Raw genomic sequence first — 24,313 nt, 5'->3', positions numbered from 1 at the left:
AGCCCCCCATGGTAATAACTACACTGCTCAAAAAAATAAAGGGAACACTTAAACAACACAATGTAACTCCAAGTCAATCACACTTCTGTGAAATCAAACTGTCCACTTAGGAAGCAACACTGATTGACAATAAATTTCACATGCTGTTGTGTAAATGGAATAGACAACAGGTGGAAATTATAGGCAATTAGCAAGACACCCCCAATAAAGGAGTGGTTCTGCAGGTGGTGACCACAGACCACTTCTCAGTTCCTATGCTTCCTGGCTGATGTTTTGGTCACTTTTGAATGCTGGCGGTGCTTTCACTCTAGTGGTAGCATGAGACGGAGTCTACAACCCACACAAGTGGCTCAGGTAGTGCAGCTCATCCAGGATGGAACATCAATGCGAGCTGTGGCAAGAAGGTTTGCTGTGTCTGTCAGCGTAGTGTCCAGAGCATGGAGGCGCTACCAGGAGACAGGCCAGTACATCAGGAGACGTGGAGGAGGCCGTAGTAGGGCAACAACCCAGCAGCAGGACCGCTACCTCCGCCTTTGAGCAGGAGGAGCACTGCCAGAGCCCTGCAAAATGACCTCCAGCAGGCCACAAATGTGCATGTGTCTGCTCAAACGGTCAGAAACAGACTCCATGAGGGTGGTATGAGGGCCCGACGTCCACAGGTGGGGGTTGTGCTTACAGCCCAACACCGTGCAGGACGTTTGGCATTTGCCAGAGAACACCAAGATTGGCAAATTCGCCACTGGCGCCCTGTGCTCTTCACAGATGAAAGCAGGTTCACACTGAGCACATGTGACAGACGTGACAGAGTCTGGAGACACCGTGGAGAACGTTCTGCTGCCTGCAACATCCTCCAGCATGACTGGTTTGGCGGTGGGTCAGTCATGGTGTGGGGTGGCATTTCTTTGGGGGGCCGCACAGCCCTCCATGTGCTCGCCAGAGGTAGCCTGACTGCCATTAGGTACTGAGATGAGATCCTCAGACCCCTTGTGAGACCATATGCTGGTGCGGTTGGCCCTGGGTTCCTCCTAATGCTAGACCTCATGGGGCTGGAGTGTGTCAGCAGTTCCTGCAAGAGGAAGGCATTGATGCTATGGACTGGCCCACCCGTTCCCCAGACCTGAATCCAATTGAGCACATCTGGGACATCATGTCTCGCTCCATCCACCAACGCCACATTGCACCACAGACTGTCCAGGAGTTGGCGGATGCTTTAGTCCAGGTCTTGGAGGAGATCCCTCAGGAGACCATCCGCCCCCTCATCAGGAGCATGCCCAGGCGTTGTAGGGAGGTCATACAGGCACGTGGAGGCCACACACACTACTGAGCCTCATTTGGACTTGTTTTAAGGACATTACATCAAAGTTGGATCAGCCTGTAGTGTGGGTTTCCACTTTAATTTTGAGTGTGACTCCAAATCCAGACCTCCATGGGATTTGGAGGTCTGGATTTGATTTCATTGATAAATTTGATTTCCATTGATAATTTTTGTGTGATTTTGTTGTCAGCACATTCAACTATGTAAAGAAAAAAGTATTTAATAAGAATATTTCATTCATTCAGATCTAGGATGTGTTATTTTAGTGTTCCCTTTATTTTTTTGAGCAGTGTATAAACAATAACTGATGGCCCGCTCTCCCGATCACAACAGATAGTTCAGATGAAAAGGTAAGATTTGGTGGACTTACGTGGATTCATGGACGCGCAGAACATCTGGATTAGACCGAGTTAAGAGAAAGCAGCGAAGTCGGGCGATGGCACTTTCCTACTTTTAATGAGTTGAGATCTGTCGGACATTTCCACCTGACCTAATTAAAGCGCCCCTGGCCCAGCTGAGCAACTGGCCATGATATAAAGGATTCTTCCACCAACTCCATGGGCCTTTTCTACAGTCACAGATACCTTAAAAAAATGTAGGGGTGTACATCCAAAAACCAGTCAGTATCTGGTGTGGCCTCCATTTGTCTATGCAGCCCGACACATCTTCTTCACTTAGAGTTGATCCGGCTGTTGAGTGTGGCCTGTAGAATGTTGTCCCACACAATGGCTCTTCAATGGCTGTGCGAAGTTGCTGGATATTGGAGGGAACTGCTCAATGGGTGACATGTCTGGTGAGTAAGGAGGCCATGGAAGAACTGGAACATTTTCAGCTTCCAAGAATTGTGTAGAGAACCTAGTGATATTGGGCCATGCATTATTATGCTGAAACATTAGGTGATGGCGGCGGATGAATGGCACGACAATGGGCCTCAGGATCTTCTCATGTTCATTGTCCGTAACTTATGCCTGCCCATACTATAACCCCACCGTCACCATGGGGCACTCTGTTCACTCCTTTGGCATCAGTAAACCTCTCGCCCACATGACGCCATACACGTGGTCTGCGGTTGTGATGCCGGTTGGACATAGTGCCAAATTATCTAAAATGACAGAGGTGGCTTCTGGTAGCGAAATTAACATTGGGTTCTCTTGCAACAGCTCTGATGTACATTCCGGCAGTCAGCATGCCAATTGCACGTTCCCTTAAAACTTCAGACATTTGTGGCATTGTGTTCTGTACCAAAACTGCACATTTTAGAGTGGCCTTTTATTGTCCCCCAGTATAAGGTGCACCTGTGTAATGATCGTGCTGTTTAATCAGCTTCTTGATATGCCACACCTGTCAGGTGGATGGATAATATTGTCAAAAGAGAAATGCTCACTAACAGGGATGTAAACAAATTTGTGCACAGAATTTGAGAGAAATACGCTTTTTTGTGCTTATGGATAATTTCTGGAATCTTTTATTTCAGCTCATGAAACATTGGACAAACACTTTGTGTTGGGTTTATATTTTTGTTCAGTATATGAAGGTAGGCCTTGAAATACATCCACCAGGTACACCTCCAATTGACTCAAAATGATGTCAATTAGCCGATACATGGCCCCATTCATTCTTTCCTGTACACGGATCAGTCGTCCTGTTCCCTTTGCAGAAAAACAGCCCCAAAGCATGATGTTTCCACCCCCATGCTTCACAGTAGGTATGGTGTTCTTTGGATGCAACTCAGCATTCTTTGTCCGCCAACATTCACCCAACTTATTGTGGGAAGCTTGTGGAAGGCTACCTGAAACGTTTGACCCAAGTTAAAACTTCTTGATGCACGGATCCCTTTAGCGGGATCATCTTCGTAAACAGCCGCTGAATTGCAGAGCGCCAAATTCAAAAAGAATTGCTAAAAATATTTATATTCATGAAATCACAAGTGCAATATAGCAAAACACAGCTTAGCTTGTTGTTAATCCACCTGTCGTGTCAGATTTTGAAAATATGCTTTACAGCGAAAGCAATCCAAGCGTTTGTGTGAGTTTATCGATCACTAGACAAAACATTAAGAACACCTAGCAGCAATGTATATTGATCACGAAAGCCAGAAAAGCAATGAAATGAATCGCTTACCTTTGATGATCTTCAGATGTTTGCACTCACGAGACTCCCAGTTACACAATAAATGTTCCTTTTGTTCGATAAAGATTATTTTATATGAAAAAAACTCCATTTGTTTGGCTCGTTATGTTCAGTATTCCACAGCCTTAGGCAGGTCATCAAGGCTTGACACAAATTCCAAATAGTATCCGTAAAGTTCGTAGAAACGTGTCAAATGTTTTTAATAATCAATCCTCAGGTTGTTTTTAACATCAATAATCGATAATATTTCAACCGGACTGTAAACTATTCAATACTGGAGAGAAATAAAATGTCGAGCAACCAGTGTGGAGCGCATTAACTAATGTAAGGACTTCCGTCTATCTACTGACGCGTTTTGATAAATCTCGCTCATTTTTCAGAATAAAAGCTTGAAACTATGTCTAAAGACTGTTTACACCCTGAGGAAGCCATTGGAAAAGGAATTTGGTTGATATCCCTTTTAAATGGACGAAAGATAGGCAATGGAACAGTGATTTTTCAAAATAAGACTCACTTCCGGGTTGGATTTCCTCAGGTTTTCTCCTGCAAAATCAGTTCTGTTATACCAACAGACAATATTTTGACAGTTTTGGAAACTTTAGAGTGTTTTCTATCCTACTCTGTCAATTATATGCATATTCTAGTATCTGGACCTGAGAAATAGGCAGCTTACATTGGGAACGTTATTTTTCCAACATAAAAATTCTGCCCCCTAGCTTCAAGTTTAAATGTATTTGGCTAGGGTGTATGTAAACTTCCGAATTCAACTGTATGTATTTTTTTCTATTTTAGATGACTTTAAATGTATTAATGGATGTTTTAGGTAGGCAATACATAGGCTAAAATAACATTTCATGTATTTTAGTTTTTCTTGGAATAGAAACACCATAATATACATTTTAGCTTTCACTATGCAGCTCTGCCATTTCCTGGTTGCTAAAACTCTAATAGTTCACCTAATTTCAGTTTGTGGCAAAATAAGATGGTACAATGATTCTCTATGCTATACTATCTAAATTTGGTCGGGTCACCCAAAAAAGTTACATATTGCCATTTTAATTAAGCTAAAATATCAGAAATAAATCGGAAGTAATGAAGGCCAGTATCAGCTTCTTTTCATAAATAAAAGAGAATAATTAATCTCAAACTGTAGCAGTCAAATGATTTGCGCACAAAAGCAAGCTCCAATTTAATTTGCATTTAGCGTGGGAAATGCTCTTTACAAGTGAAATATTAGTATTATAAAGACAGAAAAATACGCGTCAAAGTTTAATTACACAAAGGAATATTAGTGGGAATATAACCATAATATAAAGAAGAGAATGGAATATATTTGAAAAGCCTAAAATTTAAAAATACATCCCCGTGTGGATGCTATTTTCCTTTTTTCTTTTTTTTGATTTGATTGGAGAGAAAAAAAACAAGTAGGCGGCAAGTACGGTGCAATAGACTTTAGTGAACCATTTCCAGAAAATGTAGATAAAAGAACACATTTAGGAGCAAAACATCCTGAATATCAGGACGCACAACTGCAACGCGTTTCGACTACTAATTCATACGCACATTGCATCTGAAACTGTTCTTTAGAGATTGCAAACCATCTGTCCCCATGAAAAGTATGTTTAGGGCTCCATCTACGTTCATTCCACCTGGGACAGGACAAATCGTATTTGTGATATCAGGCCAGGTTTAGCAGAAGGCATGAAGAGCTCTACTTAGCTTCAAATGCCCAGATTTATGCATTGTGACACTTTTGTTTACCTATGGCCCCACAATAAGACATTAGCTAAACTTCTTCCCGCTAATGAAAACAACTCCACAAAGTATTATTGTCCAAATAATCTGTGCACACCTCAGATTTTTTTGGCCCAGTAGGTGGCATTTGACTCCTTGTAGCTTGAAGTGTTTGAAATAGTCTAATTGGTCTGTGTCAGCCTGTGCAGAATAGTAAGGTAGTAATAATTTTTTATGAAGTCTGGTACACCCTCCTGTAGACTCTTAAAAATGGTTCTTCACCAACATCTTCCTCAGTGTTGGAACCAAATAATGTCTCATTATTTGTTTTTCAGATTAATCTTGTGTTTTGAGAAAGTAGATAACAGTTTAATACTAACATGTATGAATAATTTAGGTAGAAAGTTGGATATTAAATGATGTGGTCTGTCGTGCAGTCGAATTTTACAATATACAGCGTGTCCCCCAAAATGTGTATATATAGTACCAGTCAAAAGTTTGGACACCTACTCATTCAAGGGTTTTTATTTATTTAGACTATTTTCTACATTATAGAAAAGTAGTGAAGACATCAAAACTATGAAATAACACATATGGAATCATGTAATAACCAAAAGTGTTAAACAAATCAAAATATATTTTATATTTGAGATTCTTCAAAGAAACCACCCTTTGCCTTGATGACAGCTTTGCACACACTTGCATGAACTTCGTTTACTTCGCTGCCATCTGATGTTTATTGCTCGTTATTACATTAGGAGAAATCACCATGCAAAAACTACAGCGCCTGGGAGAAGATGCAAAAACTGAACCATTTATTAGTTGAGCAGTGAGCACCATCATAATGTAGGCCAATCACCAATGTCTTTCCTTGTCATGCCAAACATGAACATTGGTTTTACTGTAATGTTATGACCAGATGTGGAACCTGTGTCTCTCAGGGAGCTGGAGGAGTATGTGGACCGTCTGAGGAGAGACTCGTCCTCCGGCAAAGGTCAGCAGTCAGTCACCCTCAGGGACGTGGAGGAGGGAGCTGTCAACCTCAGGAGGGTGGGAGAGGCCTTGGCTGGACTTAAAGGTGAGCACTGTCTGGGGCTGCTGCTAGAGGTTAGCACATTATTGACCACAGGTAGATGTTCAAGTGATTAAGTTACCAATAGCAGGAGATACTCCATAGCAGCATTAATCATATGCAACCAGTCAGTTCTGTAATGTTTTAAGATATGTGAAGGGTAAGAAAGGACACCGTGGATAGCTGACGCTTCTTCGATGTGTGACAACTTTAGGATTTATGGTCCCTCCCTCCCCTCTGTCAGGTGAGTTCCCAAGCCTTCATGGGAAGATGCGGACGGTGCTGCGTGTGGAGGTGGAGGCGGTGCGCTTCCTGAAGGAGGAGCCTCTTAAGATGGACAGCATGCTTAAGAGGGTCAAAGCCCTGACAGAGGCTCTCAGCGGTCTCAGAAGGTACATGCTGACCCTATATATCATCCAGGACATGTAAGAGGATGATTGATGATCTGAGTAGTCAAATAAAGTCGTGCTGTGTTCCCTTCAGATGTGTCACAGAGAATCATCCTCACAATCCCGAGCCTGGAGCAGCCAAAGCAGCCACAGCAGAGGGGGGTGTAGAGCCTGCCACTGCCCAGTCTGAACCCCTCCGGAAGAATCTCCCCACCATGGAATCCCCCAAACCTCAGCCCAGGCCCTCTGTCAGACCACCCCAGCCACAGGTCAAGAACCCTGCAGGCAGGCCAGACACAGCCCCTACCTCACCTGACATTGTCCACCGTGTGAAGAGCTCTCCCGTCAACATGCAGCCTTGTCAGCACTCAGCGGCTCTGCCACACCACCCCAGCCCCCCACTGACCTCCACCCACGGTCGAGACTCCCCCACCGTGGCCAAGGTCAGTCCCCGCAGCCGGGACAACAGCCCGGCCCTGCAGAAGAGAATAGTCCCTTGGTGTGGCGATGGACCGGCCCCCACGGCCAGCAGCACTGAGACCACCTCACAACCACCTGGCTCAGAGGAGATCCACACCAACAGGGGCAGCATCAAACACATCGTCATGGATGTTGAGGTAGTCATAGTCAGTCTGATAATCCTAGTAATTATTTTATCGTCTGTAAAAACACACGGGGTCAGTTTCCTGTTTAAGCCTAAACCGAGAAGAAAAAAAATTAAATTGAGGTTATTTTTAGTCTAAGACTGGACTTAATCTGGGTCCGGGAAACTTGCTCAAGGTAGCTGGGTTGAGATGAAGAAAGTCTTTAAAACTGAGATGACTGTTACTTACTGTGTAATGTAATATATACCACACTATCACTCAAGATGATTAAACAGAGCCCTCTACTGAGATTGGTTTATGTTAGAGAACTGGCAAAGTGCATCTACATTTCTGATCGGTATGCATTGAGATGTCTGGGCCATTCTCCTCCACCCCACAGACGGCAGAGAGTGAGCAGGACCTGGAGGAGGGGAGGTTACCACAGAACTCAGCAGCCACCTCTTCTGGGAGTGAGTTTGAGCAGATTCTCCAGGAGGCCCAGGCCAGCCTGATGAAGGCCATACCTGACCTGGAGGTGACCGAGACAGGGAGAAGGGAGGCTCGGTCCTCCCCTCCACCCCTTACTCCAGACCAGCCATCTCTCCCAGACCCAGAGCTTCCCCTCAACACTCCACTGCCAGACAAAGTAGATGCCCCTCAACCTACTGAGGCATCTCTTCCAGGTAAGAAACTATGGAAGTTAATAGATCAATTCAATTGTTGGAAGCATCAAAGTTACCAGTTTGCTGTAATTTTGGTATTTTTGTAAGAAACTCTGGAAGGACGCAGAATGCAGAACCATTGTACAAACTGGCAGATTTTTCATCATCCCCAAACTAAACTGAAGGTGTAAATAATCATAATGATACATAAGAAATGTGGAAATAACCATCTTGGTGAAAGGCAAAGCCCAATAAGGCAGAATCACTTTCCTTAAATGTATCCATAATGGAAAACAAATTGCCTTTATTAATGTGTATGCTCCAAATTCATATTATCCTACTTTATTTGATTCTCTGAACAGCATATTATTAGAATTAACTGAATTCCATCTGGTTATTGGGAAAGACATGAATGCCATTTTGGACATGCGGGACAAATCTAATAAGACTAACTACAATCCACAGGCAACCAAGGCTCTCCAGCATATACTCTCTGAATACAATCTCAGTGATGCCTGGCAAACACATAATCCAAAAGCAAATTAGTAAATGTTCTACTCAAACAGGCATAAAACATTATCCTGAATCAATTGTATATTATTTATCTACACCTCTATTTTCTAAAATTAAGAAAATAGAAAATCGAGCTTGTCCCATCACCACGCCTACTACTGCCAATTACACATTTCAGATTCTCCTACAAAATGGCGTTTCAACGTTTTATTACTACAAAATCCTACATTCTGTGATCATTTTGAAATTGAACTAAACTGATTCATAATGATCAATAAAAATTCAGGCGAATACCCCCAGATTCTATGGGATGCCACCAAAGTTTTTTTTTTTTAAATAATGCAACTGCATTTGCATCTGGGTTAAATAAATCACAATTAAAGAAGATATCAGAATTGGAAATGCTGTTAACTGCGTTAGAGCGTTCTCAATAAACACTTTTTTCAGACTAGGTAGCTGTTACTCTTTCCAAAGTCAATACATAACTTAATTTATTGATAAGACAGAGAGCATAATTTGCTGTCTTTCGAGTTAGACTCAACCATAACTTCCATGGTAATCGTCCCCGTTGTTTACTGGCCAACAAGCAGTAATGATCAATTAGCTGATATAGCAACTATAGTATCTGAATCCTAAATATATTTTTTTTAAATGTATTTTACCTTTATTTAACTAGGCAAGTCAGTTAAGAACAAATTTTTATTTTTAATGACTGCCTGACTTGTTCATGGGCAGAACAACAGATTTTTACCTTGTCAGCTCGGGGATTCGATCTTGCAACCTTTCGGTTCCTAGTCCAACGCTCTAACCACTAGGCTACCAATCAAAGCTTATCCCCCTTCTATAAAGAACTGTACACCTCTGATTGTGAATCCACACCAAGCCAGAATAAGTCCTTTCTAAAAGAATAAAGAACTCCTCTTTTCTCAACAGAGGAAGCCACCTCGCTGGGAGCCTAAATCTCTCTCAATAAACTCAAAACAGCATTGGATAGCATAAATAAAGGCAAATCACCTGGATGGGATGGTATTGCCCCTGAGGTCTATACATTTCTTTGGAATCAATTAGGTCCACCATTGCTCAAAATTATTTATACAGCCGTTCACAAAGGTTCATTTGGGAGAGATGTGTATACAGCACTAATTTAGCTTTTATTTAAAAAAAATTAAGAATGCCACCCAGTGTTCTCACTATCTTTGATAAACACAGATATTAAAATGTTTTCCAAAATGTTGTTGTCCCATCTCAAGACTCAAAACCTTTATCATCGGATAACCTCCATTGACTATTACATATCTTAAATGCTTCATCAGAAACAACAGCTGTTTTATTTTATTATTATTTTTTACCAGACCCATCAGCTTGTTGCCAGATCTTAGCAAACTGTTTTGCCTTGACCAAATACATTGTCTTGACCAAATACAATGCTATTTCTCTGTGAACAAATTGACAACAGACTTTCAGCGTTCTTATAGAGAAGGGCACTCAACATGTACTGCATTGACACAAATGACTCATGATTGGTTGAAAAAATATATATAATAAGATTGTGGGAGCTGTACTGTTAGATTTCAGTGGAGCCTTTGATATTATTGACCATAACCTGTTAACTTACAGTAGAAGTCAAAAGTTTGGACACACCTACACAAAGCAAAGGGTGGCTACTTTGAAGAATCTCAAATATAAAACATATTTTGATTTGTTTACCACTTTATTGGTTACTACATGATCCCATGTGTTTTATTTAATAGTTTTGATATCTTCACTATTATTTTACAATAGAGTGAAAATAAAGAAAAACCCTGGAATGAGTAGGTTTGTCTAAACTTTTGACTGGTACTGTGTGTTTTGTGCATTTTCAACCTTAGCTCTGAATCCACAATATGGCAATCTATCTAATTGAACTCAGAGGGCTTTCTTTAATGGAAGCCTTTCTAATGTGAAACTTGTAGGGTGTGGTGTACCGCAGGGCAGCTCTCTAGGCCATCCATTCTTTTATATTTTTACCAATGACCTGGCACTAAACAAACCCTTTGTGTCCCTGTATGCTGATGAGTCAACCACATACAATGCATTCAGAAAGTTTTCAGATCCCTTGACTTTTTCCACATTTTGTTAACTTACTGCCTTATTCTAAAAAAAAAACTTTTTTTTTTTTTAATACCCCAAAATGACAACACGAAAACAGGTTTTTAGACATTTTTGCAAATGTATAAATAATAAAAAACATACCTTATTTACGTAAGTATTCAGACCTTTTGCTTTGAGACTCAAAATTGAGCTCAGGTGCATCCTGTTTCCATTGATCATCTTTGAGATGTTTCTACAACTTGATTGGAGTCCATTTGTGGTAAATTCAATTGATTGGACATGATTTGGAGATGCGCGCACAAACACACACACACGCACACACACACACACACACACACACAAGGTCAGGCACAGATCTGGGGAAGGGTAGCCCAAAACTTTCTGTAGCATTGAAGGTCCTCAAGAACACAGTGCCCTCCATCATTCTTAAATGGAAGAAGTGTGGAACCACCAAGACTCTTCCTAGAGCTGGCCAAACTGAGCAATCGTGGGGAAAAGGGCCTTGGTCAGGGAGGTGACCAAAAACCTGATGGTCATTTGGACAGAGATCCAGAATTCCTCTGTGGAGATGGGAAAACCTTCCAGTAGGACAACCATCACAGCAGCACTCCACAAATCAGGCCTTTATGGTAGAGTGGCCAGACAGAAGCCACTCCTCAGTAAAAGGTGCATGACAGCCCACTTGGAGTTTGCTAAAAGGCACCTAAAGGACTCTCAGACCATGAGAAACAAGATTCTCTGGTCTGATGAAACCAAGATTGAACTCGTTGGTCTGAATGCCAAGCGTCACGTCTGGAGGAAACCTGGCACCATCCCTACGGTGAAGCATGGTGGTGGCAGCATCATGCTGTGGGGATGTTTTTCAGCGGCAGGGACTGGGAGACAAGTCAGGATCGAGGGAAAGATGAACTGAGCAAAGTACAGAGAGATCTTTGATGAAAGCCTGCTCCAGAGTGCTCAGGACCTCACACTGGGGCGAAGCTTCACCTTCCAACAGCACAATGACCTTAAGCACACAGCCAAGACAACGCAGGGGTGGCTTCGGGACAAATCTCTGAATGTACTTGAATGGCCCAGCCAGAGCACGGACTTGAACCCGATCGAACATCTCTGGAGAGACCTGAAAATAGCCTTGCAGCGACGCTCCCCATCCAACCTGACAGAGCTTGAGAGGATCTGCAGAGAAGAATGGGAGAAACTCCCCAAATACAGGTGTGCCAAGCTTGTAGCATCATACTCAAGGCTGTAATCGTTGCCAAAGGTCCTACAACAAAGTACTTAGTAAAGGGTCTGAATACTTATGTAAATGTGATATTTGAGTGGTTTTGTGGAGCACAAGAAAAAGATGGAGGAGAAAAAGAAAGAAAAAATCAATTTTAGAGTAAGACTTTAACATAAGAAAATGTAGAAAAGGGGGCGCTGGTGAGCAGCAACATGTGAAGTCGCGTTTTCTCGGTGCTCCGATCCAGGGCGAACAATTTACTATTAATACTTGACCAACACCTCCCCCACCGTTTTAATGTTGTAACATTTAATTTGGAATCAAACCCAATTTACTAATCTGGCTTTTTTTCTGAGAATGTTGGCATTTTTATCGTAAAATGTTGAGACAACAACGACCGCGGGCCACAAAGGAGCAGGCCTCTGCTGAAACCTCGGGCTCACCTGACACGGACTCTGATCCCCCCCGACCTAGACATCGTAATGGTGGCTATCATTAAATCTGAACAGACTGTGCTGGCTAAGGTGGAGTCATTATCCACTGACCTTTCCACACAAATAGCTATTCTCACCACCGAGGTCAACATAAAGATCGACTCCGTTAATGAAGACTTGGTGAGACATGACACCCGTCTGAATAGCCTGGAAGATGGTGCAAATATTTACTCCGACAAAGTGGTGACACAAAGAGCAAGTCACCCGGCTATCATCAGATGTCGTCAAACTCACTTTCAAGGTTGAGGACCTCCAGAACAGACAGCGCCGGGGGAACAGTCGAATTTTCGGCATGAGAGAGGGACTCGACACCATAAGCGGAATGCAACCTACCCTGTCCATAGCTAAACTGCTACAGGAAATTCTAGGCCTCGATTACGCCCCCACCCGCACAGAAGCATACAGTCCGCACCGAAAAGTTAGTTAAATTCCACTATATTCAGGAGAAGGAGGATGTCTTCCGTAAGGCAGCGCGAGAGGCTCCCATCACCCACGACGGCCGGAATATTTGCATTTACCCGGACTACACAGCGGCAGTCATGAAGAAGAGGTCAGCCTTCAACGAGGTGAGGGGGCTCCTACACCGCTGTCTGGACACCAAGTTCGGCATTCTTTACCCAGCTGTACTGAAGATAACTACTCCCAAAGAATACATCCACAGGAGGACAGGCGGCATAATACTAGCTAGCCATTGTGGGCTGATACTGTGACCCTGCACTATCCATGCTAACATAATACTAGCTAGCCATTGTGGGCTGATACTGTGACCCTGCACTATCCATGCTAACTCAACCAAGGACCAACTAGTGAATTCATATCTTGCCATTGTGGGCTGATACTGTGACCCTGCACTATCCGTGCTCACTCAACCAAGGACCAACTAGTGAATTCATTTCTTGATTAGAAACGTGCCTCCACCCTGCTGCCAAAAAAATGACAATTATTCATCCAGTAATTTAACGCTATGAACAATGATGGTATGTATAGGGTGACATGTTCTCACAAGGACAATATAGTTTGTATAGTATTTTATTTACAGTACATGGCACAATTGGCTTTTACCAACTAGCTGCGGCTGTATAGGCACAGTGCTAGGTGACGCGGTAATAATTAGCTTAGTCACTTGCTAAGGCTAGCCACTGAGCTCTCTTTCCATGCCTTAATAGGGTTTGTTTTCCTATTTACTTACTTAATTAAATGTTTTTGGTGTGTGTATATATATTACACACACACACAGTTGAAGTCGGAAATTTACATACACCGTAGTCAAATACATTTAAACTCAGTTTTTCACAATTCTTTACATTTAATCCTAGTAAAAATTCCCTGTCTTATGTCAGTTAGAATGTGAAATGTCAGAATAATAGTAGCAAGAATGGTTTATTTCAGCTTTTATTTCTTTCATCACATTCCCAGTGGGTCAGAAGTTTACATACACTCAATTAGTATTTGGTAGCATTGCCTTTAAATTGTTTAACTTGGGTCAAACATTTTGGGTAGCCTTCCACAAGCTTCCCACGATAAGTTAGGTGAATTTTGACACAATCCTCCTGACAGAGCTGGTGTAACTGAGTCAGGTTTGTAGGCCACCTTGCTCGCACACACTTCTTCAGTTCTGCCCACAAATGTTCTATGGGATTGAGGTCAGGGCTTTGTGATGGCCACTCCAATACCTCGACTTTGTTGTCCTTAAGCCATTTTGCCACAACTTTGGAAGTATGCTTGGGGTCATTGTCCATTTGGAAGACCCATTTGCGACCAAGATTTAACTTCCTCACTAATGTCTTGAGATGTTGCTTCAATATATCCACATAATTTTCCTGCCTCATGATGCCATCTATTTTGTGAAGTGCACCAGTCCCTCCTGCAGCAAATCACCCCCACAACATGATGCTGCCACCCCCGTGGTTCACGGTTGGGATGGTGTTCTTCGGCTTGCAATCCTCCCCCTTTTTCCTCCAAACCTAACGATGGTCATAATGGCCAAACAGTTCTAATTTTGTTTCATCCGACCAGAGGACATTTCTCCAAAAAGTAAGATATTTGTCCCCATTTGCAGTTGCAAACCGTGGTCTGGCTTTTTTTTATGGCGGTTTTGGAGCAGTGGCTTCTTCCTTTCTGAGCGGCCTTTCAGGTTATGTCGATATAAGACTTGTTTTATTGTGGATTTAGATACTTTTGTACCTGTTTCCTTCAGCATCTTCACAAGGTCCTTTGCTGCTGTTCTGGGATTGAATTGCACTTTTCGCACCAAAGTACGTTCATCGCTAGGAGACAGAACGCGTCTCCTTCCTGAGTGGTATGACGGCTTCGTGGTCCCATGGTGTTTATACCTGCGTACTATTGTTTGTACAGATCAACTCGGTACCTTCAGGTGTTTGGAAATCGCTCCCAATGATGAACCAGACTTTTGGAGGTCTACAATTTTCTTTCTGAGGTCTTGCCCGATTTCTTTTGATTTTCCATGATGTCAAGCAAAGAGGCACTGGATTTGAAGGTAGGCATTGAAATACATCCACAGGTACACCTCCAATTGACTCAAATTATGTCAATTAGCCTATCAGAAGCTTCTAAAACCATGACATAATTTTCTGGAATTTTCCAAGCTGTTTTAAAGGCACAATCAATTTAGTGTATGTAAACTTCTGACCTACTGGAATTGTAGTGAAATAATCTGTCTGTAAACAATTGTTGGAAAAATTACCTGTCATGCACAAAGTAGATGTCCTAACCGACTTGCTAAAACTATAGTTTGTTTACAAGAAATTTGTGGAGTGGTTGAAAAACAAGTTTTAATGACTCCAACCTAAGTGTATGTAAACTTCCGACTACAACTGTATATGTGTTTTAAGTCATCCCAAGTGGATGGAGTTGGTCGGGGGGGGGGCATATACCTATACCTCCTTTTTATATATTGTTTTCCTAACCCTCAAATATGCATATAGCATAAGATACCTTGGATGGCTGAGGTGGTTCTATCAGGGCACAAGGCGAGACCCAAATGCAGAAACAGGAGCCAGATGGTATCGCTCTGATATTTATTATAACAAAGGGAGTGGTCAAAGGCAGGTCGGGGACAGGCGAGAGTTCATAAACCGGGTCAGAGTACAAACAGTACCAGACGATAGGCAGTCTCGAGGTCAGGCCAGGCAGGGGTCAGAAATCAGGTGTTCCAAGGTGGCTTAGCAGTTCAGACGTCTTTTTCCGTATTGTCGTGTCGTGTCCTGTATATATATATATTTACACCTTTTCTTCACATATCTTTAATTTATTTTATTATCCAAGAACTCAACTACAAAAGCTTTCCTGCAAAAGCTTTCCTGCAACCCGCTTCACCAATTACAATCAGTATTATTTACCTCAATCTGAAAATCCCTCGTGGAAGATAGCCAGGGGCTAATTCAGAAGCTAGCCTGAAAGCTAACCAGAAGCTACTCCGATAGCTAGCCAGAAGCTAATCTGTAGCTGCCCCGAAATTAGCCGAAATTAGCCGGTTTGCTGGCTAGCGTTTGGTGTTTCAGCTGCCCACGTTTTGCGGTCATCAGCTATTCCTTTAGCTCGATAATCTACCGGCACTTTTGTGCAACGCGACTCGGACCGGAGCATTCCGGGACTTTTTTCTCTCAGTTTCCCCGGATTCCAACCGCAGGCTCTGGACACTTGCTCCTTGATTTCGCAGCTAGCTAGCTGCATACCGTGTGACTATTGGCTTACGTCGACCCCGGAGCAAACTCAAATCTTGCTGGAGCTAGCCAGCTGAGGAGCTCCATCACCATCCGGACCCGTTTCTTTTGTTGCTGCTGCAGATACGGAACCCCACCGGGCCTTCACGACTGACTGCCGACGTTATCTGCCCGAGGGATTTATCCAACCGGCACCTCCGTCCCGACGTTACCTGAACGCTCATCTGAGGCCCGCTAATCGTTAGCTGTCTCATCGGCTGCTATCTGAACAAAACCCCACTACACGGAACCTACCGACGGAAACGCACGAGGTATCTACAAACAGACCTCCATCCTATGCTGCTACCGATAGCCATATACCCGGCCAGCTGTCTGGATCGCCACGACCCCAACCAACCTCTACTCACTGGACCCTTATTGATCACTCGATTAAGCATGCCTCTCCTTAATGTAAATATGCCTTGTCCATTGCTGTTCTGGTTAGTGTTTATTGGCTTATTTCACTGTAGAGCCTCTAGCCCTGCTCACTATATATCCAACCTCTCAGTTCCACCACCCACATATGCGATGACATCACCTGGTTTCAATGATGTTTCTAGAGACAAGATCTCTCTCATCATCACTCAATACCTAGGTTTACCTCCACTGTATTCACATCCTACCATACCTTTGTCTGTACATTATTCCTTTAAACTATTTTATCGCCCCCAGAAACTTCCTTTTACTCTCTGCTCTAGTAGCTCTAGGCGACCAATTCTCATAGCTTTTAGCCGTACTCTTATCGTACTTCTCCTCTGTTCCTCTGGTGATGTAGAGGTGAATCCAGGCCCTGCAGTACCTGGCTCCACTCCTATTCCCCAGGCGCTCTCTTTTGATGACTTCTGTAACCGTAATAGCCTTGGCTTCATGCATGTTAACATTAGAAGCCTCCTCCCTAAGTTTGTTTTGTTCACTGCTTTAGCACACTCTACCAACCCGGATGTTTTAGCCGTGTCTGAATCCTGGCTTAGAAAGACCACCAAAAATTCAGACATTTTTATCCCCAATTACAATATTTTCAGACAAGATAGAACGGCCAAAGGGGGCGGTGTTGCAATCTACTGCAAAGACTGCCTGCAGAGTTCTGTTATACTATCCAGGTCTGTTCCCAAACAATTTGAACTTCTACTTTTAAAAATCCACCTCTCTAAAAACAAGTCTCTCACCGTTGCCGCCTGCTATAGACCACCCTCTGCCCCCAGCTGTGCTCTGGACACTATATGTGAACTGATTGCCCCCCATCTATCTTCAGAGCTCGTGCTGCTAGGCGACCTAAATTTGAACATGCTCAACACCCCAGCCACCCTACAATCTAAGCTTGATGCCCTCAATCTCACACAAATTATCAATGAACCTACCAGGTACCACCCCAATTCCGTAAACACGGGTACCCTCATAGATATCATCCTAACAAACTTGCCCTCCAAATACACCTCTGCTGTTTTCAACCAAGATCTCAGCGATCACTGCCTCATTGCCTGCATCCGTAATGGGTCAGCGGTCAAACGACCTCCACTCATCACTGTCAAACGCTCCCTGAAACACTTCAGCGAGCAGGCCTTCCTAATCGACCTGGCCGGGGTATCCTGGAAGGATATTGATCTCATCCCGTCAGTAGAGGATGCCTGGTCATTTTTTTTAAATGCCTTCCTCACCATCTTGAATAAGCATGCCCCATTCAAGAAATTTAGAGCCAGGAACAGATATAGCCCTTGGTTCTCTCCTGACCTGACTGCCCTTAACCAACAGAAAAACATCCTATGGCGTTCTGCATTAGCATCGAACAGCCCCCGTGATATGCAACTTTTCAGGGAAGCCAGAAACCAATATACACAGGCAGTTAGAACAGCCAAGGCTAGCTTTTTCAAGCAGAAATTTGCTTCCTGCAACACAAATTCAAAAAAGTTCTGGGACACCGTAAAGTCCATGGAGAATAAGAACACCTCCTCCCAGCTTCCAACCGCTCTGAAGATAGGAAACACTGTCACCACCGACAAATCCACTATAATTGAGAATTTCAATAAGCATTTTTCTACGGCTGGCCATGCTTTCCACCTGGCTACCCCTACCCCGGACAACAGCACTGCCCTCCCCTCTGCTACTCGCCCAAGCCTTCCCCATTTCTCTTTCTCCCAAATACAGTCAGCTGATGTTCTTAATGAGCTGCAAAATCTGGACCCTTACAAATCAGCCGGGCTAGATAATCTGGACCCTTTCTTTCTAAAACCATCTGCTGAAATTGTTGCCACCCCTATTACTAGCCTCTTCAACCTCTCTTTCGTGTCGTCTGAGATCCCCAAAGATTGGAAAGCAGCTGCGGTTATCCCCCTCTTCAAAGGGGGGGACACCCTTGACCCTAACTGCTACAGACCTATATCTATCCTACCCTGCCTTTCTAAGGTCTTCGAAAGCCAAGTCAACAAACAGATTACCGACCATTTCGAATCACACCACACCTTCTCCGCTATGCAATCTGGTTTCAGAGCTGGTCATGGGTGCACCTCAGCCACGCTCAAGGTCATAAACGATATCGTAACCGCCATCGATAGGAAACAATACTGTGCAGCCGTATTCATTGACCTGGCCAAGGCTTTTGACTCTGTCAATCACCACATCCTCATTGGCAGACTCGACAGCCTTGGTTTCTCTAATGATTGCCTCGCCTGGTTCACCAACTACTTCTCTGATAGAGTTCAGTGTGTCAAATCGGAGGGTCTGTTGTCCGGGCCTCTGGCAGTCTCTATGGGGGTGCCACAGGGTTCAATTCTTGGACCGACTCTCTTCTCTGTTTACATCAATGATGTCGCTCTTGCTGCTGGTGATTCTCTGATCCACCTCTACGCAGACGACACTATTCTGTATACTTCTGGCCCTTCTTTTGACACTGTGTTAACAACCCTCCAGGCGAGCTTCAATGCCATACAACTCTCCTTCCGTGGCCTCCAACTGCTCTTAAATACAAGTAAAACCAAATGCATGCTCTTCAACCGATCGCTGCCTGCTCCTGCCCGCCTGTCCAACATCACTACTTTGGACGGCTCTGACTTAGAATATGTGGACAACTACAAATGCCTAGGTGTCTGGTTAGACTGTAAACTCTCCTTCCAGACCCACATCAAACATCTCCAATCCAAAGTCAAATCTAGAATTGGCTTCCTATTCCGCGATAAAGCATGCTTTACTCATGCTGCCAAACATACCCTTGTAAAACTGACCATCCTACCAATCCTCGACTTCGGTGATGTCATTTACAAAATAGCCTCCAAAACCCTACTCAATAAATTGGATGCAGTCTATCACAGTGCCATCCGTTTTGTCACCAAAGCCCCATATACTACCCACCACTGCGACCTGTACACTCTCGTTGGCTGGCCCTCGCTTCATACTCGTCGCCAAACCCACTGGTTCCAGGTCATCTACAAGACCCTGCTAGGTAAAGTCCCCCCTTATCTCAGCTCGCTGGTCACCATAGCAGCACCTACCTGTAGCACGCGCTCCAGCAGGTATATCTCTCTAGTCACCCCCAAAACCAATTCTTCCTTTGGACGCCTCTCCTTCCAGTTCTCTGCTGCCAATGACTGGAACGAACTACAAAAATCTCTGAAACTGGAAACACCTATCTCCCTCACTAGCTTTAAGCACCAGCTGTCAGAGCAGCTCATAGATTACTGCACCTGTAAATAACCCATCTACAATTTAGCCCAAACAACTACCTCTTTACCTACTGTATTTATTTATTAATTTATTTTGCTCCTTTGCACCCCATTATTTCTGTCTCTACTTTGCACTTTCTTCCAATGCAAACCAACCATTCCAGTGTTTTTTTAGTTTTTATTTTACTTGCTGTGTTGTACTCACTTCGCCTCCATGGCCTTTTTATATTTTTATTTATTTATACATATATCTGTTTGCCTTCACCTCCCTTATCTCACCTCACTTGCTCACATTGTATATAGACTTATTTTTTTTTCACTGTATTATTGACTATATGTTTGTTTATACTCCATGTGTAACTATGTGTTGTTGTATGTGTCGAACTGCTTTGCTTTATCTTGGCCAGGTCGCAATTGTAAATGAGAACGTGTTCTCAATTTGCCTACCTGGTTAAATAAAGGTTAAATAAATAAATAAATAAAAAAGATCCGAGTCCGAAACAGTACAAGGGGATAAGCAGGCTGGTGGTCAGGCAGGCGGGTTCGGAGTCAGGACAGGCAAGGATCAAAACCAGGAAGACTAGAAACAAACAGAGACTGGGAAAAAATAAGAGCAAGGAAAACCGCTGGTTGACTTGGCAAACAAGACGAACTGGCACAGAGAGACAGGAAACACAGGGATATATACACCGGGGATAATAAGCAAAACCTGGAGGGGGTGGAGACAATCACAAGGACAGGTGAACCAGATCAGGGTGTGACAGGGTCCCTCCAGAATCCCCTTCCCTAGGTGTAAACTTGATTATGTTTGCCCTGGATAGAGCTTTACTGAGGTTGTTTAACACGGTAGCATGTTGCTCTAGTCTAGGAGAGGTAGATGCAGCCTTCCAACAGGGGGAAGGCCAGCACAGGGGTCCAAGGTTTTCTTCAGGGTATTTTACTGTTTTTAGCAGTTTTTAAAATGTTCTTAATATTTTATTACTCTGACCTTTCAGCACACTGGCCATGTGATTGTACTAACATTCATTTCTGATTACGCCTAATTCACATACTCTAGGCTCCACTTGCTTTATCAGCTGGAACGTGAAAGGAATTCACCAGGTGGTCAAGCGTAGCCAAGTGTATCTTTTTTTATTTCTTTTTTATTTATTTTTTAAATAAATTTTATCCCCTTTTCTCCCCAATTTTCGTGGTATCCAATCGCTAGTAACTACTATCTTGTCTCATCGCTACAACTTCCGTACGGGCTCGGGAGAGACGAAGGTCGAAAGCTATGCGTACTCCGAAGCACAACCCAACCAAGCCGCACTGCTTCTTTAACACAGCGCGCCTCCAACCCGGAAGCCAGCCGCACCAATGTGTCGGAGGAAACACCGTGCACCTGGCCCCCCTTGGTTAGCTCGCACTGCGCCCAGCCCGCCACAGGAGTCGCTGGAGCGCGATGAGACAAGGAAATCCCTACCGGCCAAACCCTCCCTAACCCGGACGACGCTGGCCCAATTGTGCGTCGCCCCACGGACCTCCCGGTCGCGGCCGGCTGCGACAGAGCCTGGGGGCGAACCCAGAGACTCTGGTGGCGCAGTTAGCACTGCGATGCAGTGCCCTAGACCACTGCGCCACCGGGGAGGCCCAGCCAAGTGTATCTTAAGTCCTTAAGTCCGGACATGGTTTCTTTCCAAGAGACCCATCTCCGGTCCAGCGACCATGATAAACTAAAGAGAAAATGGGTAGACCAAATATTTCACTCCAACTTTGGTGCTAAGGCCAGCGGGGTAGCCATCCCTATCAGAAAAGGCACCGTGTTTGTCTCCTCCAAAGTAATTTCATACTATTGGCAGATATACACTGCTCAAAAAAATAAAGGGAACACTTAAACAACACAATGTAACTCCAAGTCAATCACACTTCTGTGAAATCAAACTGTCCACTTAGGAAGCAACACTGATTGACAATAAATTTCACATGCTGTTGTGCAAATGGAATAGACAACAGGTGGAAATTATAGGCAATTAGCAAGACACCCCCAATAAAGGAGTGGTTCTGCAGGTGGTGACCACAGACCACTTCTCAGTTCCTATGCTTCCTGGCTGATGTTTTGGTCACTTTTGAATGCTGGCGGTGCTTTCACTCTAGTGGTAGCATGAGACGGAGTCTACAACCCACACAAGTGGCTCAGGTAGTGCAGCTCATCCAGGATGGCACGTCAATGCGAGCTGTGGCAAGAAGGTTTGCTGTGTCTGTCAGCGTAGTGTCCAGAGCATGGAGGCGCTACCAGGAGACAGGCCAGTATATCAGGAGACGTGGAGGAGGCCGTAGGAGGGCAACAACCCAGCAGCAGGACCGCTACCTCCGCCTTTGTGCAAGGAGGAGCACTGCCAGAGCCCTGCAAAATGACCTCCAGCAGGCCACAAATGTGCATGTGTCTGCTCAAACGGTCAGAAACAGACTCCATGAGGGTGGTATGAGGGCCCGACGTCCACAGGTGGGGGTTGTGCTTACAGCCCAACGCCGTGCAGGACGTTTGGCATTTGCCAGAGAACACCAAGATTGGCAAATTCGCCACTGGCGCCCTGTGCTCTTCACAGATGAAAGCAGGTTCACACTGAGCACGTGACAGACGTGACAGAGTCTGGAGACGCCGTGGAGAACGTTCTGCTGCCTGCAACATCCTCCAGCATGACCGGTTTGGTGGTGGGTCAGTCATGGTGTGGGGTGGCATTTCTTTGGGGGGCCGCACAGCCCTCCATGTGCTCGCCAGACGTAGCCTGACTGCCATTAGGTACCGAGATGAGATCCTCAGACCCCTTGTGAGACCATATGCTGGTGCGGTTGGCCCTGGGTTCCTCCTAATGCTAGACTTCATGGGGCTGGAGTGTGTCAGCAGTTCCTGCAAGAGGAAGGCATTGATGCTATGGACTGGCCCGCCCGTTCCCCAGACCTGAATCCAATTGAGCACATCTGGGACATCATGTCTCGCTCCATCCACCAACGCCACGTTGCGCCACAGACTATCCAGGAGTTGGCGGATGCTTTAGTCCAGCTCATCCAGCTCAGCCACCTCATCAGGAGCATGCCCAGGCATTGTAGGGAGGTCATACAGGCACGTGGAGGCCACACACACTACTGAGCCTCATTTTGACTTGTTTTAAGGACATTACATCAAAGTTGGATCAACCTGTAGTGTGGTTTTCCACTTTAATTTTGAGTGTGACTCCAAATCCAGACCTCCATGGGTTGATAAATTTGATTTCCATTGATAATTTTTGTGTGATTTTGTTGTCAGCACATTCAACTATGTAAAGAAAAAAGTATTTAATAAGAATATTTCATTCATTCAGATCTAGGATGTGTTATTTTGGTGTTCCCTTTATTTTTTGAGCAGTGTGTATATATATATACTGTAGTAACCTGAAATATTTATGTTGAGTATTATGTTTACCAATAGATGGCAGTATTGATTCAATACAGGGTTTGCTTTCTGCTATCCGTCTACGTTTAAATGTCTGCCATATATATCGTGCTCGAGAAAGCCTCAGGTAGTTTTACACCAGGTGCATTCCGGTAAGGTTATTCAAAGTTACCATTAAATACTAAAACATACTTACGTGTCCAGTGTCATCAATCTAAGAAGCATTCTAAGATACAACATATACGGTACCTATTTTCAAATATTTTTTTACAGTCATTTCTTTCAGGCCCACAGGGAAGGGCTGGTATGGGGAGGGTTTTCTCTCGTCGTCGACGGGGGGTGGGGGGGGGGGGGGGTGGACGCAAAAGCATCCTCAGTTAGGGGATAAGGGGTAGGGGGCAGGTAGATAGAGATATGGGGGGGTGGGGACTGACAACCAACCTGTATTGCCAGGTGGGTGGTAAGGGGTGGAAAACATGGTTTAATGAAACTTGTGTCAAGATGTGTATGTATTATTTATGCTCTACATACAGTATAAATTGTCTGTGTATGTGTGTCGTTACCTGACAGAACCCACTCAGCCAGCTGATGTGGCTGCTGAGGTGACTGTTCAGGTCAGCCCTGAGCGACCACATAAGTCTATGGTTGAAAAGCCTCGCAGGCCCAGTGTGGAGAGAGAGATGAAGAACAGCCCAGAGAAGTCAGGGAAGTCTCTTCCACCACCCCCACCACAGAGGTTCTTCCCTTCACTGTCAGGCCCAGGGCTGACCACAGGGAGGTCTGGAGAAGTCATCTTTACTACCAGGAAGGAAGCCGCCACCGCCCAGGTGTGCGACTCATTTGTTGGCAATTTCACTAGTCAAGCAGCATTCCCAGACAGCTGTCATCAACAGGATAACCTCATAACACTGTCAGTCAAATGGTTGTCTTTAGTAGTGTATGCACACATGACCTAGTGGGGGATACAGTGGCAATTTATCTAAGCCAGTTTTGCTCTGTCAAGTATTCCAGTGTCCAAGTCAGTGTGTTACTATCCCCTTCAGGATGATGAAGAGGTGGTGGTCCCTCAACCCAGTCCCAAACCCACCAGACAGCCCCCAGAGGTCAAGCCCAAGCCCCAAACCACTCCTGTTTTTATAGCCTCAGTTGAGCCAGGGGAAAAGGAGGATGAAGAAGAGGATGATGATGATGAGGAGGAGGATAAATTCATGAAGGAACTACAGGTAAAAATACACTGTCACATGTAAATCACAAATATGTACAAAGCCTTTGTCTATTTTTTTATTACCTTTTTTAACATAAACAGTAGCACTACTGTATGTG

The 24,313-nt window shown here is 44.2% G+C and overlaps 1 protein-coding gene across 3 annotated transcripts in view; it reads left to right on the top strand.

Moving 5' to 3' along the window:
* The window catches only part of LOC129814068 (sickle tail protein homolog), a 92,171-nt gene that overhangs the window by 60,307 nt on the left and 7,551 nt on the right, over positions 1-24,313 (top strand). For all 3 annotated transcript variants that reach the window (XM_055866842.1, XM_055866843.1, XM_055866844.1), the window contains 6 exons: positions 6,121-6,257; positions 6,496-6,643; positions 6,735-7,257; positions 7,625-7,907; positions 23,561-23,817; positions 24,034-24,213. In XM_055866842.1, the coding sequence (XP_055722817.1) occupies positions 6,121-6,257; positions 6,496-6,643; positions 6,735-7,257; positions 7,625-7,907; positions 23,561-23,817; positions 24,034-24,213 (1,528 nt within the window). The remainder of the gene's footprint in view (positions 1-6,120; positions 6,258-6,495; positions 6,644-6,734; positions 7,258-7,624; positions 7,908-23,560; positions 23,818-24,033; positions 24,214-24,313) is intronic.

The sequence above is a fragment of the Salvelinus fontinalis genome, chromosome 17 (genome assembly GCF_029448725.1).
Source record: "Salvelinus fontinalis isolate EN_2023a chromosome 17, ASM2944872v1, whole genome shotgun sequence".
Classification (NCBI taxonomy): Eukaryota; Metazoa; Chordata; class Actinopteri; order Salmoniformes; family Salmonidae; genus Salvelinus; species Salvelinus fontinalis.
The sequence above is the reverse complement of the archived record's forward strand: the minus strand, read 5'-3'. Positions and strand labels throughout refer to the sequence as shown.